This window comes from Plutella xylostella, chromosome 18 (assembly GCF_932276165.1).
Source record: "Plutella xylostella chromosome 18, ilPluXylo3.1, whole genome shotgun sequence".
Lineage (NCBI taxonomy): Eukaryota > Metazoa > Arthropoda > Insecta > Lepidoptera > Plutellidae > Plutella > Plutella xylostella.
Window position 1 is genome coordinate 9,464,275 of NC_063998.1, and position 18,452 is coordinate 9,482,726.

At 35.6% G+C, this 18,452-nt stretch overlaps 3 protein-coding genes across 6 annotated transcripts in view; 2 read left to right on the top strand and 1 right to left on the bottom strand.

Annotated features, from left to right (window-relative positions):
- LOC105398521 (protein pecanex) overlaps positions 1-1,083 on the top strand; it is a 46,768-nt gene extending 45,685 nt beyond the window's left edge. The window contains exons 26-27 of the mRNA XM_048627519.1: positions 128-551; positions 943-1,083. Of these exons, the coding sequence (XP_048483476.1) occupies positions 128-551; positions 943-1,083 (565 nt within the window). The remainder of the gene's footprint in view (positions 1-127; positions 552-942) is intronic.
- Positions 1,084-5,439: 4,356 nt separating this feature from the next.
- LOC105388072 (thioredoxin, mitochondrial) lies at positions 5,440-9,229 on the bottom strand. Of its 3 annotated transcripts, none has more exons than XM_011558913.3 (4): positions 9,116-9,229; positions 7,475-7,616; positions 6,986-7,150; positions 5,440-6,373 (listed from the first exon to the last, which is right to left on the bottom strand). In XM_011558913.3, exons 2-4 carry the CDS (start codon positions 7,610-7,612, stop codon positions 6,242-6,244), a joined length of 435 nt encoding a protein of 144 aa, XP_011557215.3. In that variant the 5' UTR covers positions 7,613-7,616; positions 9,116-9,229; the 3' UTR covers positions 5,440-6,241. The 3 variants fall into 3 exon arrangements, with proteins under 3 accessions (XP_011557215.3, XP_037969972.2, XP_037969971.2); XM_038114044.2 differs by having other exon boundaries at positions 9,103-9,217; XM_038114043.2 differs by lacking the exon at positions 9,116-9,229 and adding an exon at positions 8,618-9,082.
- A 421-nt stretch (positions 9,230-9,650) lies between these two features.
- Positions 9,651-18,452, top strand: part of LOC105395422 (kinesin light chain) — a 42,087-nt gene continuing 33,285 nt past the window's right edge. For both annotated transcript variants that reach the window (XM_048627153.1, XM_038113888.2), the window contains exon 1: positions 9,651-9,804. The gene's annotated coding sequence lies outside the window, so the exon portion shown is untranslated. The remainder of the gene's footprint in view (positions 9,805-18,452) is intronic.

Consider the following 18,452-nt stretch of genomic DNA (forward strand, 5'->3'; position numbering starts at 1 on the left):
CTCAGCAGGTACAGTCAACATACAGGTAAGGCCGCGTCAACATAATCAAGCGAACAATCGTCTATTGTTGCCGTAGGCCTCCCGCAATATGGAACTGAACCTTAAAATCAAATCTTTCTTATTCTAGGTACTTCCTAAACGAAGGCACATCAAAGGACTTGTCCAAACCGAGCAAAGAGATCAGACACGAGCGAGAGAGCTACCGAGAACTCACCGGCAGATACATCGAGAAACCAGAAAACATACCGCTGAAAGAAACCCACTATTCCGACTTATCCAACAAAGAATCCAACCTCAAGAAAGACGCGAAAAAGGACGGCAAAGCGAAGGAAATTAAAACGAAAATCAAGCGATCGGATTCTGGGAAGAGCGAGTTGAAAATGAATGTCAGTGTGGGGAGTAAAGTGTTGATAGTAGAGCCGTTGGGAGTGTACGATTGTATCAACTTGGGGAGGAGGATCGATGTGCAGTGGCCGAGTGAGTTTGAGAGGGAAAGGGGGGGGAGGAACTACTGGGGCGCGTGGGTGCCCCTGGCTGGCATGGATGGACTGGTATGTATCATGTTATCATGCTGTATATTATTGCGAATTTAAATTGATACATATGGCTGAAAATACTATCGATTTCAACGCCATTTCATTTGCAAATGTGTGTGGTATTACAATAATAATATTCGAATGAGTTTTTTTTCATGGTAATTTTTGTAACGATTCGGCGCTACTTACAAGAGTTTGAAAACAATGAAAGAGTTCGAAATAATTTTGAAACATTTTCTCATTTTTGTAAAATGGGCAAGAATCGAGTTTTTTAACGCTACAGATTTTGCTCGGATTACAAAAAATAGTTCGACCGTGTACAGCAAAGACACCTGAGCCCTCTTAAAATGAAACATTACCAGTGAAACTTCTTCGCAGCCCACTGTAAAATAACTTCATATTCCAGGTGGTCCACAAGTGGACGCCGAACCACCGCGACCCCAAGCTCCGCTCCCACGTGGACAAGAGCATCTTGCTGGTGCAGATCGACGACCGCTACGTGCCCATAGCTGAAAACTGCGTGCAGGACTTGGGCGATGAGGTCTAGATCCAGATTGTTGGGGGGTAGAGGTGGTAAGAGCTGGACAAGTTGCTAGTTCGAAGGTGATGAAGTTTAGACCCAGATTGTATGGGGAAAGCATCTTTTTGGACGCTGGCCATCTGCGCGTGTAGCATTTATTAACCAATTGTAAGAGAGGATTCGGCGCGCAATTACTCAATAGTGGTATAGTGCGCACCAATCGCGTCGCTCTATTTTGACACATTTAAATATCATGCGCATTGGTTAAAGTTACGCGGCTCCAAGTGTAAAATACACGATGGCTTGACAAGCTACGTGTAGGAAAGGCAGCATAAAGGATAAAATAACTTGGATACAAGTACAGCGTAGAAGATCTCGATGGTTCAGTGTAGACTGAAACAACTGTATAAGAATCAGTATGGCATGACACGGGTGTGAAATGCCGTATAGGGTTTAAGGGTAGCGACTGAGCGTGGTCTACACCGATTTGTTTAAGCGCAGGGTTAACTAAACGTGAATGTCACTGTATGAATTACTTAATCAAAGTCAACAGTCTCTTTATTTTATCATTTGCAAAACTTAGTTGTGCAGATTAGTGGCAGATCGGTGCAAGTCCCACATTATATCGGTTAGAGAGGCCTTAATGAAATAATGTAAGCGAATTTGCACGGTGAAGGGGTGACGAGAGAAAGAGATAGCCCACTATCACTTACGCTATCTCTTTCTAGTGGTGGTTTCAACTGAAGATCAATATTGACTTGTCATTTTTGACACAAGTGTTCCTAGGCACAACATTGACTTATGTAGTTAATTTAAACTTAATCTTGAGTTATTTTCTCACGATTTCATTTGATCGTTGGTCGGGTCTATTGTTTTTTTACAGTATTAAGTGCCAATAGTCACAAATGGAATGTGTCAATCTGTAGTTAATTGGCGGTTTGGTTTTTATTATAATAAAAATAACGTAAGGCTGAATGATTTGGTCGTATAAATGGGACATGGGTTAATTATTAGAAAATTTAAATCCGACCAATCTCTTAAAAAAACGTAACTTAATGATTATTTCGGTGATTCAATCAATTTTATAAAAGATACATCTAAAAAAAGCCTCATATTTCATCAATTAAGGACCTTACATAGGAGAAAATATTCATTGTATCCCCATAGCCTTGTAATATAAGAATAAACCTACCAATAGTAAATCAGCAACTTAATCTATACCTTGTTTCACGGGGAAAGACATCTGATAGGAGCCTTATTACATTCGAATAAGGGTAGTTTTTGTTTGTATCACATGTCTTTCCCCGTGAAATGGAATATAATCATAATATTACTATTTAGCAACCAATGCAAGGTATGTACGCTAGCTTCATAAGTTTCTTTACACTTTAGTACCTTGTTGAACTAACAACCATCATGCTTGTATGAATAATAAACGGTTTGTAAGTTTTACAAAGTACAAAAGTGAGCTACTTATCAAGGTGACTGTACAGTACATGATTGTAAAGGTAGTTTCAGTAAATATTGTAATTTCATTATTGTTTGCCGGCAAAATCTTAGTTCCAATGTGTATATACGAAACTGCTTTGTTATGTGTGTTAGAACTGTTTATGTAAATAAATACTTTGTAAATAATGTAAAAATATATAAAACTCGGAAGAAGTGTATAATTATTCACCACTTTAATATAAATGTTAGTTAAAATAATAATTTACATTCGTAAGTAATATTGTAAGGGTACTTTTTTATTTTTGTTACTTATAATTTAAAAGAAAGTTCACTTCTCAGAGTTATCTTTTCAGTCCTTTCTAGAACCAAATATTGATGTGGTATATATGATTGTTTCGCGCGTAGCTAAATATTGTTGTCTCTTTGAAAAAGGTCGGAGGTTATTGCGCAAAACAACTATTACAAAATCCCATGAAATATGTTAAAATACTTGGGTTCTCTCAAATATAGTTGCAAAATAACTCTCAAGGCCTATTTAAATATTTATTCGAAAAATACATAAAATGTTGTCTGTTGTCTGCATTTTTATTGTATATAATACTATTTATTGTTTGTAATAAAGTAAACTTGGGGATATTATTCCAATTTACAAATGAGTGTGTTATTGATACCTTCCTTTCCTATATTTTTTTTAGATAATATGGCAAATTACAGAGACAGCGCGCGGAGAGCTGGCATAATAAGTTTGCAAGAACTATGAGTATAAATTGACAATGTTATGTTTGTGATTTTCCTTGTATGTAAGTACATACCAAAGATTCGAACCCAGGACCTTCGGCTCAAGAGTCAGTGTGTCACTTACCGCTGCGCCATCCAGTCATCAGAGGAGCTTATATGTTTTTACCATTAGAGGAATCAGCTCGGTAGGCTGATTCCTCTCTATATTCTATATAAGGAACTGTTAAATGGAAGTAATAACTACTTACTTATTACTTCCATTCCATGAATATCAGCATCATTTGACAATGAAGTTCGGATTCGATAAAATAGAGCATATAAGTTAGCCAATATTTTTCAATCAAAGATTTGTATACGTATCATATTCTTATAATCCAATTATATAGATAATAGTAATAGTCTATCAATCATTAAAATTTAGAATAGCAAAACATTTTTTATGTTTTTTAAACTACACACATTACACAGTTACACACATAAATGGGCCCCGAAATGGTCTAACATTGTTACTAAATACTAATCTAAGCTCGAGGTGTAGGAATTACGTAAATGGACAATAAGCAAGCTCTAACTTCCGCGGATGGACAAAAGCACCTAGATTAAGTTAAATGACTACCTGTGCTACCACAAAAAACTTTAAACACTGCTTAACAAGTGTTTAAAAGGAAATTTGACAGATTTCGTAGGCGTTTGACAGCGCTAAACACGGAGTACTGGCGCTAAACATCTGTTAAATGCTGTCTTAAGTTTTTGTGGTAAGGCCCTACATATATTACACTCGTAAGTAGATATATAAAATGTAGGTAAATATATTAAACACGAATGCTTTTCAACTATCAACCATAGCTCATAGCAAATATAGGTAGTAAATAGATACATAGAGTTACAATTTATTTAGCGCTAAGGACTCATCTTCAGTTTCCCTGTCATTTTTAATCTTTCTTTGTAGTTATATTATAGGTTCTGTCAACAGCACAAATTGATGGTAGATACTTAATCAAGTTTCCAGTCGTATTATGAAATTTATGGTAAACAGTACCCTGCCTACTGAAACTTTCAAATATCTGAGCTAGGCTTACAATATCATTGAACTACCGACATGCTGAAATATGTATCAGCAAAAAATACATTTGAAATTTTAGGCCGTATATGTATATAATTCGTTTCTACGCGTGTACAAATTATTTAGTAGGTATATTAGTAGATAGATACATGAAAACATATATCGTATGCAAAATAATGTGTTATAAGTATAAGATATTAATAACTAAGCAGATGTTAGATGTACATATACGCAGTATTAGTATTTGAAATACATAATAATACTAGAGTTAAGGCAGGCTTTTGAAGATATTAGGCCTATATTAGTAGATAGATACATGGAAACATATATCGTATGCAAAATAATGTGTTATAAGTATAAGATAATAACTAAGCAGATTCTGATGTTAGATGTACATTTACGCATTATTAGTATTTGAAATACATAATAATATTAGAGTTAAGGCAGGCTTTTGAAGCGGATATGTGTAGTTAGTCCCAAAGACAGGTAAGTACCTAATTGCTATATCTATTTACTACACATTAATAATTATAATCTGGCAGTATTCTAATAATTTAGTATAATAAAATTCATGTTGATATTAACATCCACACTATACCGACTATAAAATTAGTACATTTTAGGAAGAATAAAATTAGAATGCGAAACCCTAAATGAAGAGAAACTAAGAGACAGATCAAAGAAAAAGTATAAAATAATTCATCGTAACATTTATTGCTTTAACATTAAACATACAAAATATCGACCTCTCATATCAAATCAAAAATATACAAAAATTATAACAAATCAATGCTTAAAGTATTTATTTACATGAGTACCTGGGTAGTTTATGTATCAGTCTTCTCTATGGCAAAATGGCGATGGTCAGATTCGATTTAGTTAAATGCCGTTTTACCAATAGGGTAGACTAGAACTGTAAAATTATTTTAAGAAATTCACTTTGTACGTTAACTACTTACTCAAATGTGTTTTTAGGAACTAAAAATGCAGCTACCTAAAAGTATCGTGAGGTAAATAAGTACTATTATTCAGATGTTAAGCAGATTCAAATATCTAAACTGAAGTTGGTAAAAACTAGACATAACGAGTTATATTGTAATAACGAAGCTAACTACATTCAATGGTGAGTACTATCAGCTTATTCATTTGTTTTTTTTTGTTAGTTTGACAAAGTACAAGGATACTTATAAAGCAGACCGTAGCCAAATAACTTTCATAATACATAATTACAAACATTCTCAGCATGGCATCCTGATACTGTATTTGTCTTTTAAATATAGCACAAATCATAAACCACTTTCATCAATGTATCATTGTTATAAACACATACCATAATTCGTACATATTATGTGTGTAGGTACATGACATGGTCCCAAACTTCAAACAATCTACAGCACCTACCTTTACCAAATAAAACTTAAAACAGTTCTGAATAATTCGTTTGCAGTACCTCTCTACACCATGCAAGACTTAGTTAGAGGAATCAAAACCTTACATGGTGTAAACTTATCCTTTGTCCGTAACCTAAGAAGATTATACTAAATTTCTGATTTATCTACCACAAGGTCTAAACAGCCAACCACTATATTTTGTTGGTTTTAGTACTTGTTGGGTTTTATAAAACAGGGTGCCATTTAATTAAAGGTTAATGGCACAGCCCGGTCGAGACACGGTGTAGCGTGAATCATGCTTTAAACAGGGGACCGGTATAACTATACGGTTTTATAACTATTTCTAGCTGTGGATGCTTTTTAAGCTGCGCACAGACCGGCCCAACGAACACCCAAAGATGGATATTTATCATACATAATACAGGGCAGATTGCAGCAACGAAGGTCAACGAAACCCGTTCGTTTGCGTTTGTTTGGCCGGTCTGTACGCAGCTTTATGTGATGTATAAAGTACAGTTTAGAACTTGTGGTAGCGACGGTGCGTTTACTTGGGTTCCGTTTTCTTGCCAGACATCTTCTGTATGAGATTCGTGATCATCTCCGCGTCCACGAGTCCGATGAACTTGTCCACGATGAGGCCGTTCTTCACCGCTATCACTGCTGGTACTGCTTTCACCTGGAATTTTAGAGGGATTTAATAAAATATTGTGATGATAGTATCGTAAGAATAAGCGTCAGCGCACACCGAACTGCAAAATGCTCGCGCATGGTCGAGCAAAATGTAGAACGCATACTCGAACATTTACTAGAAAGCTCGAGCATGGTCGAGCATCAAGTTGGGACGTGTATTCAATTTTGAAATGTATGGAATTATCATAAGATTAATTTTTCAATGATTTCACAATATGCTCTGCTCTGCTCTGCTCTTGGTGTGCGCTGAGCCTAATACTTTGGTACGTATCAGATTTATCAGTTAGCGTGTTATTGACATTGCGTCCTGTCAAACAAACGGTGGAGGAATAATGGCAATAACGGTTGCACTGGTGGACTATTTAAAAGTTTCTCGTATACAAAGTGGCGCCTCTAGCGAACCACCATGAAAGATTTGGCAAAAGGTAAACTCACGCTAAGTTGCACAAAGGCACTTTACGAATCTCAACCTTAAGTGTATTGCTACCTTGCTTTGACAGTATACGGACAGATACGAGATCCTTTCTGCAACTCAACTGAAAAAAGGTAAAACTTTGTCATTATTATCCACTAAAACCCCTATCACATCAAACCTCACCTCAAACGTATGCACCAGCTCCGCGTTATCCTCCACGTCCACGATGGCCAGGTCCAGGTCGTCTAGCGGCTCGATCAGGGAGCGTAGTTGAGGAGTCAGGATCTTGCAGGGCTCGCACCACTCTGCGTGGAAGTTCACTATCACCGGCTTGTCGCTGTTCATTACCTGGAGATGGAATATGAAGAAACGGAGTGTTATTTGGTGTTTATATTATTATGCTGGCTGTGGTTAGGCCAACCATGAATGGAATGATAAACAAAAATAAATGTCAACAGTACCACAAAGATTACTTTTTAGCCCCTGAATATTTTAAAACCTAGTGGTTCACATCACAGGCAGTTGTTCAGTTTATTATATTTAATACAGAATTTCGAAAAAGTGTATGGTATGTTGATAGGGGGTAATTTAGGTAGCCATTCTTTAAAACAACTGGATTTTTGAAAATCATGAATTTCCAAAATCATGTAGATTGTATTGTTTATAACTCACCTTATTAACAAATTCTTCATTATTCTTAACTACTATAGTTTCATTGTGCACCAGCGTGGTGGATATCTGCTGAGCCTTGCGGAGGCTGGCGAGACCGCGGATGGGCGACCGCAGCCCCCGACACATCGCACTGGACATTGTGCTGGAAACAACAGTATGTGTACCTTTAAATTATCGTTTTCTATTAAAAATAAGTAATATTAATTAGGCTTTTCAAAATAAATTATAAATTTTTTATACTGTCTAACCTCTACAGGTCCTTCTTTGATAAGAAAATAGAGAGTATACCTTAAAAAAAATTTATAGTTTATTTCAATAGTGACTATAAACATACAAAAGAATTTGTTCTACTTATTGAAAATATGAGGCTATGATAATGAGGTTCATCCACTAAGTAAACTTTCTTTTATGTGTGTGTACAAATAAAGAATATTCTATCTAGCTATCTAAACATACAAATTAGCATTTTTACATGTCTTTAGCAACTTTATTAGCCATAATTGACTAGTATTTAACAAGTTGGAACTATTCAATAAAATCATATTAAAATTTTGGGAAATCAACTTTAAAATTGTCTAAAAAAGGACTTTGGAATCCAGGAGTTAGAAGTTTATCTTATGAAATGATAATAATATAAACCTGTGCATACTTAAACAAGACAATTAACATAATACTTCTTAGGTAAGAAAAGATTAGTCATCAAATATGTCATGCATGATCAATGAATTACATCACTACTGTAATAAAAACTGGTAGATGTTAGATTAGTATTTAAAGTGTGTGTGAACAAATGTAAATACTCATCATCAGACAATATGATAAGTAAAACATAATGTTATCTAAGAATGTTATCAGTGTATCACATGAACTATTTCATAGTATTATTGAAATATGACATTAGTACTATTTTAAATAAATTATATTTTGCTAAAATGTAAATGGAACACCCAAGACTGAGCTAAACAATTAAAAGGTTAAAGATCTCTAAATACACATGATAAGAACTTCATTGGTCAACTATTTAAAAACAGTGTTTTCATGATAATAGATTATTGATCTATGTACATACATACTCAAGCATGTAGCTATGATATTATAAGGTGCAGTCCCATTATAATGAAATATGTATCGTAAGAGACTTACCAAGCTCACTGTGTGGAGCCAAAAGTTCTGAACTTCTTAGTTTCAACAGGTGTTAGACAAACATGAATGAAACAGTACACAGCACTAGCCAACACGCTCACAAACAAAACTGCAAGTATTATGTAGCGCGGAATGAACAGCTTATCGTAAAAATTGGCACCGTGAGAGTATATCACGTCGCCTTTTGGCAAAACAATCAGTAGCACTGACAGTACCAGAGTCACAGACACTGCCGCCTTCCCGACGTAATGGCCAGTTTTTACGGACACCCAGCACAACATAAACGTAATGAACCAAAGAACAGTCAGAAGGTAAACACCGACACCGAAACTAGACATTTAAAGCGTTAAATCGTAAACTACGAAGATGTAAGAACCAAAATCGTCAATGGAAAGTTAGTACACATGCATGGATGACGCGGTTTATAACGGTTGGTAGAAGCCAGGTGAAGTCTAGTATATTTAGTAGATATTTAACTAGCTTATAAAATATAGGAACCTTTGTTTATTGAAGAAATAATGCACAAATGATTAAAAACGAGCTGAAAATAGCTACAAACGCTGTACTTTCTGCTGTATTGCTGTCACTGTCAGTGTCAGGTGTCAGGCTGTCAGGCTGTCAGGCTCATCCCGACAGAACTGTCATTTGGCTGTCAAATGAAATCATAGACTAATCCTAGACCACTTGATCATAGACCAGAATCATCATCATCATCATTTTCAGCCCGTATTTGCAAAAAGCCGACCCTAAATAAGGAAAAGGCTAGGAAGAAGAAGAAGATCTGCCCACTGCTGGGTAAGAACAGAATAAGGTTTTAATAATAAGTCTGCTGTAGCTCGACAACTGCGTGCGCGAATAGTCTAGGTCACACAGCAAACAGCTAATGAATGCAAAAAGATCGCCAGCAGGTGGAGCGGGCCCTCGTCTCTAGCAACACAACGTGTATGAAATCAAAGGAACCATACAATCCTTGGAAAACATATTATACATGGCAAAGAACATAATATATCTACATTTTTCATCACTTCCATCCATGGATTATAGACTATAGCATAAACTCTTTAGAGTAAATGCACTTTTACTCTGTGATGGCAACTTGAACAATCAAAAGTTTCGTGTCATAAAGTTGTCAGTATTGATAACAGTGAATTTTTTGGTGCTGTGTGTTACTGTCAATTTCTAATTTGGTAAGTTATTTTTATTATTTTACTAGAAAATCTTCATTATTAATGCTTGATTTTATGTTTCATTGATTTGGTCCTTTCGTCGGTGATGTTTGCAACATAAAACTTAAGCTTTTCCCGTGTTTTTTCGATAAATTAAAACGCCATTTTCCAGTGCTTGAATCATCTGAGCCGTATTTTTTTATATTTTTTGGTACTTTGTGCTCATATTTTACTCCAAATTTCACTAGTAACATTGCTTTAACGAGTTTACCTTTCGTTTGGAACAAAACATGAGAATTTAGGGTATGTTTACTTGTCTAATGCCGTGATGACTAATGTTGAAGAGTTGCAAGGTCTAGTAATTGCGAGGTTGGTAAAGGCTGGCCGAAGCAGTTTAGTTTTTATTATTATTCTGTTACTGACCTACTCTTGATCCATGAGCTAAACAAATTACACGCCAAATTAATAGTTATGATCAGTCTGATAAGATTTTTCGGTTCATACAAGTCGAGCGATCGTTGAAACTACCTACTTGTAGGTTCTACAAAATTCTGTTATTGAGTAGGTAGACAATTTTGAATATTCATCAAACTTTTACTAAAGGCCCTATCACATATTATGTGTACTTTATATGCAATCTTTGTAAACAACCTTCATTCAACTAAACTAAGTTTGGCTTTCTAACTTCCAATACCCCCTTTTACATTAAAATTATGTAAGTAATTTATTATTTAGATTATAATTTAATGAACATTATATGAAAATAATTGTTTGATTTTGAACGGGGAAGAACAGAGGCTAGCAGTTGCTGGACCATATTATAAGAAGTCATGTTCCAACACCAGGCTTTGTGCTGCAAGTCACGATCACCAGACTGTCCCTGCTACACACTGTTATTGATGTAGATAAATGTTACTATATCTCAATTCATGTTAAATACAGCAATGTGATTGGTAGGATGTGCATTAAATCTATCTATCATTAAATCTATGTCTATAAAGATACCATGTAAGTTGGTCTGGTCGGCTTGCTGTTAGCCAAACCAATTTCTGTTTCAATTAAACTAAAGTCACATTCACACACACGTAACAACGAAAAAAAGAAGGCCTACATACATATTTAGCAGATAATTGGATCAGGACACTCCTAGAAGTCCCAACGTGGCAGCCGTTTATGAAGTGTGGGCAAATATCTCACCTTAAGTTTTCCAATCATCCCGATTCAAAGGAGCCATCTCCCATTCCTGTATATTTTTTGTAATAGGCCATGAATTTATTCCTAATCTTTGTTTTGGTTGGTCTTATATAAGTATAACTACACAGCTTTATTCTGCTATTTATGAAATGCTGATAGCAGTCAAAGCTTCCTCTTCTGATACATGCCGAGATAAATAACTCAATATTAACAGGACACAAATGGACTGAAGCCAGAGTTTTTATAACACTTGTCTTGTATGAGTCATTAGATGTTTTTGCCTGTATCATAGTATCCAATGATGATGATGCAAACAAACTGGTTCTTGTGAATAAATAACACATTTGTCTTTATATGTGACAATGGTGACCCAATTTGATTTTTATTATTGGACTTGAATGTTCTGTAGCCAACATTTCTGTGATTGTATTAAATTCATAACATTTAGATAGCTTTAAGCATGAGTTTTGCATCGCCTTTATATTGTTAGATATAAAAGTACCCTATAAGACTCAGTCCCAATGTAGCATTTTCATGGCAAAATATAGTTTGAAATTGGTCCAGGTTATGCCTAGAAATAATGCCTTAGCTACTTAGCAGCCATATCTATATTACTGTATTTTCAAATGTGTGCAATTTGCACTGTACCTATTATAGCATCTCCACTGTTGTGGCAGTGCTTCTATGGACTATCGCCACTACACTGCCGCTGTGCCATGCCGCGGTCACGGTCGTTCGCGCGAGCTTTGTTCCAGACGTTCCACGCCATTCTCTCCTTTATGTATTTATACAATACTAGTTATTTATATTACGTATACTAGTTATTGTCATTGTGGGACCCGCCTAGCAAGGTGCAACACTCACTTGTCCACATCCACATAGCAATCGTATAGCAGTTTACTGCTATACGTTGTATTTATACAGTGAATTAAGTGGACTTGGAATAAATGCGAGGAAGTTATTATCCGAGGAGGCTGATTTACGAGGCAAAAAAATAGATAAAGGGGTCTCTAATTCATTTCTTAAATGATAAAAAACCAGTAGAACAGTTATATCAGTTGTAGTAGTCAAACACAAGTACATGAATATCAATTTATAACACCCTTCATTTTCCTCCGAAGGGAAAATATATCGCCTTCCTACCTGCCAATTAGGTTGCAACAGTGGACAGTAGCTGTTCAGTGTAAATAAACCTACTCCAATAGCCTTTGTTTTCCGAAGCGATTTCCATAATCGAATAATCGAATGGTCGGAAACAATTAATCGCCGGTTCATTGCACTCCTCCAATGCGTAACAAGATCAGAAGCTATAGAGGTGACGTGTGATCGAGCTGAAAATACCGGTCTGGAGCGACCTCCAAGTTCAATGTCATGTTTCATAATGATAATGACCCGCCTGTAATCCGGGGCTTTGCCAATTCGGCTGGACGGAATTAGCTAAGTCATTTTAATGCTGTTTTTTGGTTCCGTCTGTTAGTCATCTGGATAATGAGAATATAGGGGAGGTCTAGAAGAGTTTGTTTTGTCTAATAGTTTCGTTCTTCAGCTTTTCGATCAAGTGTTATGTTTAAAAAATAATGTTTTATGTTGCTTGGACAGTTAGTACCGATGCGGTAACGAACTTTTACTATGGCTGCGATGTGATAGTGAAACATTGTAATCGCCGTAAAGTTGGAAAGCCTCAGTAGTGAGATACAAACTAGAAAGGTGACTTACTACTTACTATGTATACTTGGTTTTAGAAGCTTGGAATTCCATCGTTACTCACTTTCTTTAGCTTCCGTTCGAAGGCTCATTAGTCATTAGATTCCTATTTATTCAATAACATTTATAAACTGGTCAGCCTGGTCGATACTTCCTTTAGTTTATTATGATGTGCTTGGAGTTTGTATACATTACAGCTACCGCATATGGTTGCCATGATGAAGTTATACAAACATACATACTGAGGCACAAATGTACCAATAAATTTTGGCCTTTAGGTATGTATAACGTGACCATTTATTTTTTTTATCAAAGCGGGACACCTGCGGAATTTTATTTTTTATATTTATCTTAACATTTTGTAAAGTTGGTATGTTTAGGATACCTAAGTACTTACTATGCTTTTATAAATATACCAGACGGGTACACTACATAAATCCGAATCATTTTTTTACGAATATGAAAATAACGATTTTTTTAATTATGAATTTTATGTTTCATAATTGTAAATTTTAAGTTTCCGAATAACAAAAATTACGAAAAGTTGATAAACGATATTAAACAGATTTAATAAAATGACCAAAGTAAATTTATCTAATGTTATAATTTCGATGTTTTAACGATTTTTTACTATATCGAATTGTTTAAATAACAAATCCCGAAGTTTTAATATTCCGAAAACACAAATCCCCCGAATGTAACTTAGTTAACAATTTAATATTTTTTTTGGTTGGCTCGGCTTTGTTTTTCGACATCTTTGTGCTCCTAAACGCTTTGCTCGTCGTCGCACCTATCTTTAGGTTTAGGTCCTAAGGTTTTTTAGGTTAAAAACCGTAAAAAAACGAGCATTTGTTTTGTTTTATTGTGTAACTTAACAACAAATACTACAAATAGTTTTCTATTTAACAATATTTTTACTCCGCTCCGCTATGTTTTTCGATATCTATGTGCACCTAACACGCTCCTCCTCGCTTTGATCGTCGTCGCACCTATCTTTAGGTTTTGGTTCTAAAGTTTTTGAAACGTTCATTTTATTTTTGACAAAATCACGAATTATCATATTTTCGGTCCGATTTGATATTTTGGTGATTATAATAAATCTGTATTTTATTTTTCGTATACTAAAGTAATCGTATTTTTTTACGTTCGTGTATTTAACAATCGTAATAACATACCTTCGTGATTATTATATTTATCTAAGTATTCGATTTCTATAAATCTATATTTAAAAAATTGTTGACGACCGAATGGCGTAGTGGTTAGTGACCCTGACTACTGAGCCGATGGTCCCGGGTTCGATTCCCGGCTGGGGCAGATATTTGTTTAAACACAGATATTTGTTCTCGGGTCTTGGATGTGCCCGTAAAATGGCAATAGGCCCGCCCCCTATTACATTGGGACTAACATACACTCTGGCGAAAAGTGGGTGCAGCAATGCACCTCTGCCTACCCCGCAAGGGAGTACATTAGTACAAGGCGTGAGTGCGTGTGTAAAAAATTGTTATTGCAATATTTTGATAATTAGGTACATATTCGGTGTTTCAAATTCGGAAAATAGTTTTTCGGAATTTTTGGGTGTTCTCATAGCAGACGCTACCAAATTGTTAAACATCATACTTTGATTTTTTAAATAATTTGAGTAGTTTAATTTAAAGTTCTTATCAATATTCTATTCTATTCTATTTTCTGTGGGGGTAACAGTACCTGCACCTGGCTCTCTCGAATGGAACCTTTGTGCATATCCCCAAGGTCTAAACTGCCTTCCTAAGCTTGGACCATTTCCCCACCACGCTGGTCCACTGTGCTGCGGGTTGGTGGGTTCACATATCTAGATGTGCTAAATCTAGATATGCAGGTTTCCTCACGATGTTTTCCTTCACCGTAAGAGCGATGGTATACATTGTACTTAAATTCAGAAAAGAACTCATTGGTACATGTCAGCGCCGGGATTCGAACCCGCATCTCTGGCGTGAGAAGCGGGCGCTTACCCGACTGAGCTACCACCGCTCTGTTCTTATCAATAGTGCATGTTATCTTATTTTCACATTCATAAAAGTTAATACAGATTACTTTTTTGGAAAACATGTACTCCCACGCATTTCTTCTTTGTTAGAAGAGCGAAATAAATTTATATACACGATAGAGCAAGAGGGAGTCAATGATCGTCTGAACGAAGTTACTCGCGGAGTCTCGGTTGAACTCGGACTCATATGACTCTCCCTATAGTCTATGTGAGTAAGTGATAAGAAGATAAATAGTTGTTTCAAGTGATTAAAAGAAAGAAAGGAAATATGGGATGAAGTTACAAAATGTCGGTAATTTAAATTATCGTTTGGTCTGTTTAAGAAAGCGGGACATTTTTGCCCTCGCGGGGGACAGCGGGACGGACAGCTTGAAAGCGGGACTGTCCCGTCCAAAGCGGGACGTATGGTCACGTTAGGTATGTATGTACTCTTTACATCTTGTGTTTTCAACCTGCGGAAATGTATTTGGCCGAGGAAGAACGAGCATTTTCTATTTCTATCTTTGGAAAAGGCCTATCAAGCAGTGGACACTATTTGGCTCCTTCTTTGAGTATAACAAATTGAGTATGAAAATTGGCCACAATTTTTTTTAAGACTGGCCTTAAACAATCTAAATAATTATGCAATGAATAAAAACTGCCCTCCTATTACGAATTCGCTTGATCGTTTTTATCACATTGAGAGGACGGAAGTGTTTAAATCAATCATATCTTATTGATAACTGTCTCCGGCGTCCTCACGTCTGATTGGTGGATCCAGAAGGAGACTTTGCGTAGTTTATATTGGTCTTCTTGCGCAGGCGTCACCGCCGTGATGTTGACAGTTATTTGATTATGGAATTCTATATGTTATTTATTTTAAATACCCCTTAGAAAGTCAAGAAATTATTATATTTTTGCAGTTATCGCAATAAATTAATCTATTTAATTAATAAATTTTCTTATTTAAATCAAGTACGACTTACCTTACTTTACAAGTAAATAAATGCGAATCTTAAAACTCAAACTACGCCTTGTTTACATATTTACAAAAATGTCAACACAGTTGAAGCTGTAGCAATATTACGCAAAATTGTATGTTTATGTGCAAAACCACTTTGAGTGTCGTGTGACTTTGTTTGTCACATACGTAGATATATTATCAAGTACTAGATTCATGGTCAACTGTTCACAGCAATCTCGTCATTCGTCCTCGTTACAGGGGGTTACTCTATATGACGAAAAACTAAGTTTCGGAGCGCTGTTGCACTGGCCTGTCTCTTTGTATTAAACGTACCTACCGATTGCACGACAGCTGCCGTTTGTTCGTTTTTCGTCAGTATTCAGTTTACATAGAGTAACCTTCCAGAGTCCGTACAAGACGAAAAGTAAATTACATATTTATATCTATCGACATGACTTGCCTGTTTAGCGAGCTTCGCTTTGAACGATTTTCCCATGGAAATGTAATGTATGTATTCATGTTATGTATCTCTTAGCCAAAATTCATATTTTTACAGCTCTTTAGACGGAAAACGTTATGGATAAACAACAGTATATGTTACTGGATTTCTTGCTCCTGATAACCAAAGCGAGTTTCCTAGTATTCTTATTTCTTGTATTTTATGTAAATCAAGCTTTTTTATGTTATTATTTTTATATTAGATAGCTGATGGTGCTAAAGCTGATGAAATATTTCTCCAATAAACAATGAACTGATCCCTGCGGAACCCACCAGAGTCTCGTCTCCAATTTCCCCCCCTCGGTCTTCTAATTCAATTATTGGCAGTATCGAGGCCGCCGCCGCTCACATCATCACAAATTACATGCTTTATCATTATCAGACTCGGTCAAATCAATATGGGGAGAAAACTGAGATGACTCAGATGAGATTTATCATCAGTATAGTAGTTGGCGGATTGTGGTAGCTTTAGGATTACAGTCATTATCATCTGTCCGTAATCGTCTGGACATAGGCTTCTCCCAAGCCCAAAGAGTGCCACGATGAAAAAAGAAAGAAAACATTTTGGCTCACACAGAAGTCAGCGTTGTATAGATCATATTCTTTCCAAGTGCACTCTACAATCCACAAAGATAAACCATTACTCGAGCTGTGTTCATATCGTTAACAAATTGGAATTATGTTTGAATTAGATCACATAAATTTGTTTTTCATGTAAGCATGATATTTTATAAATCCTTTTCATAAATTCTAAGTTTTTATGTACCTATACCTAATATAAAGGTACTAGAAAGTTATGTAACCTTTTGATAATTTCTACGCACACTAATACTAGATAAGAAAAGGGAAAGTGTATGAGAATAGTTATCTATTGTACTTAGCAATACATTCATTATCTTTTTGTATCATTTAATTTTGTTTTGCATACGCAATGCGTTTTGCGGGTTTCTTTTCCCATAATATTAATCATGCTGATTAGATTTTTCTTATTAAAGTGCCTTTTTGTCATCAATATTAAGATGAAAGATCTCATACGAGATATCCATCTGCTATGCCAGTAACAGATAAATAATGTAGTTTTTCCTCGTTACCTTAAAACGTTACGTTAAAAGTGTATCCAAACTATATCGTAAACTTTTTAGTCCTTATGAAGCTCGCCGATAGGAGCTATGAGTACTACGGTCACCAAATCATATAATTATGTACCACCCCAGTAAAACAGTTTGATCCTAAGATTCAGTCAAACAGGTGAATGTTAGATGAGCTGAAGAATATTATTTATAGATATTAGACATACAAAGTCTAGTAGTATTAAGTATTCTTATCAAAATCTTCCACCGGCTACTCGTACATTAAAAATGTAAATACTTAAACATAAAACATAGTCACTCTGAGTAGCAGTTAAATGTAAGCCAAAGCGCTTAGACATTATCTGGTCTTAATTTGTGCAACTCAAGTGGCCTCCACATGCTTGACCGACATATGTGGGCACGCATGCTGGCCAAATGACCATAATAGTCACTATTCCAAATGCCCTGATCTTAATGAAACTGCAGCATCATGCACTAATGTAAAGTAGAAGACTCGGTATGTGTAATAGTGTGGACGGGTGTGTTTTGGCTGACAATAATAGTTATCCTGAAGGCATAAAAGTTATATTATGGTAGTAAATTCAACATTTATTATTAGTAATAAAAATCAAATTTTCTACTGTTATGACAATTCTAATGGTATTTTAATTAAAAATACCGTGAGAAACTGCTTGTATTCCATTTATATTGCTGTTCTTTGTCATGTTGCATCAAAAATGGTTTAGTATTCGCAATTAATTAAGTGCGGTGTTAAGAGGCCTTTCTCGGTGCAATGATATTGTACCTACACTTGCCTTGAAGAATTAAATGTGATTTATTTCATTTTGCTTGGGCACTTATTTCTGACAGTTGTTCAGTTTCTCCTATTCAATCCAACTGTAGATTGAGTGGTTCATTTCTAGATGAGTGGAACTGCGGAACCAATCTTTACATTTTATACTTACTTATTTGTAGATTGTTACATTGAAAAGTTCATTGAACAGTATACGGGTTGGCATTTTATATGTCCGGCTGTCCAATACAGGTTGTCGTGGAGTATAAGTACGTATTTCATTTTACTATGAAACAGCTGATTTAATGAAAGTTGTTCAGTACAACGCGACGGGTAGGTATATGGTCCACCCAACGGGAAGGTCACTTGTAAAGTTTCCACCCTGTATACTCCATACCTTCATAAAAACATACACTTATGTACAGAAACTTAATTTGCATAGAA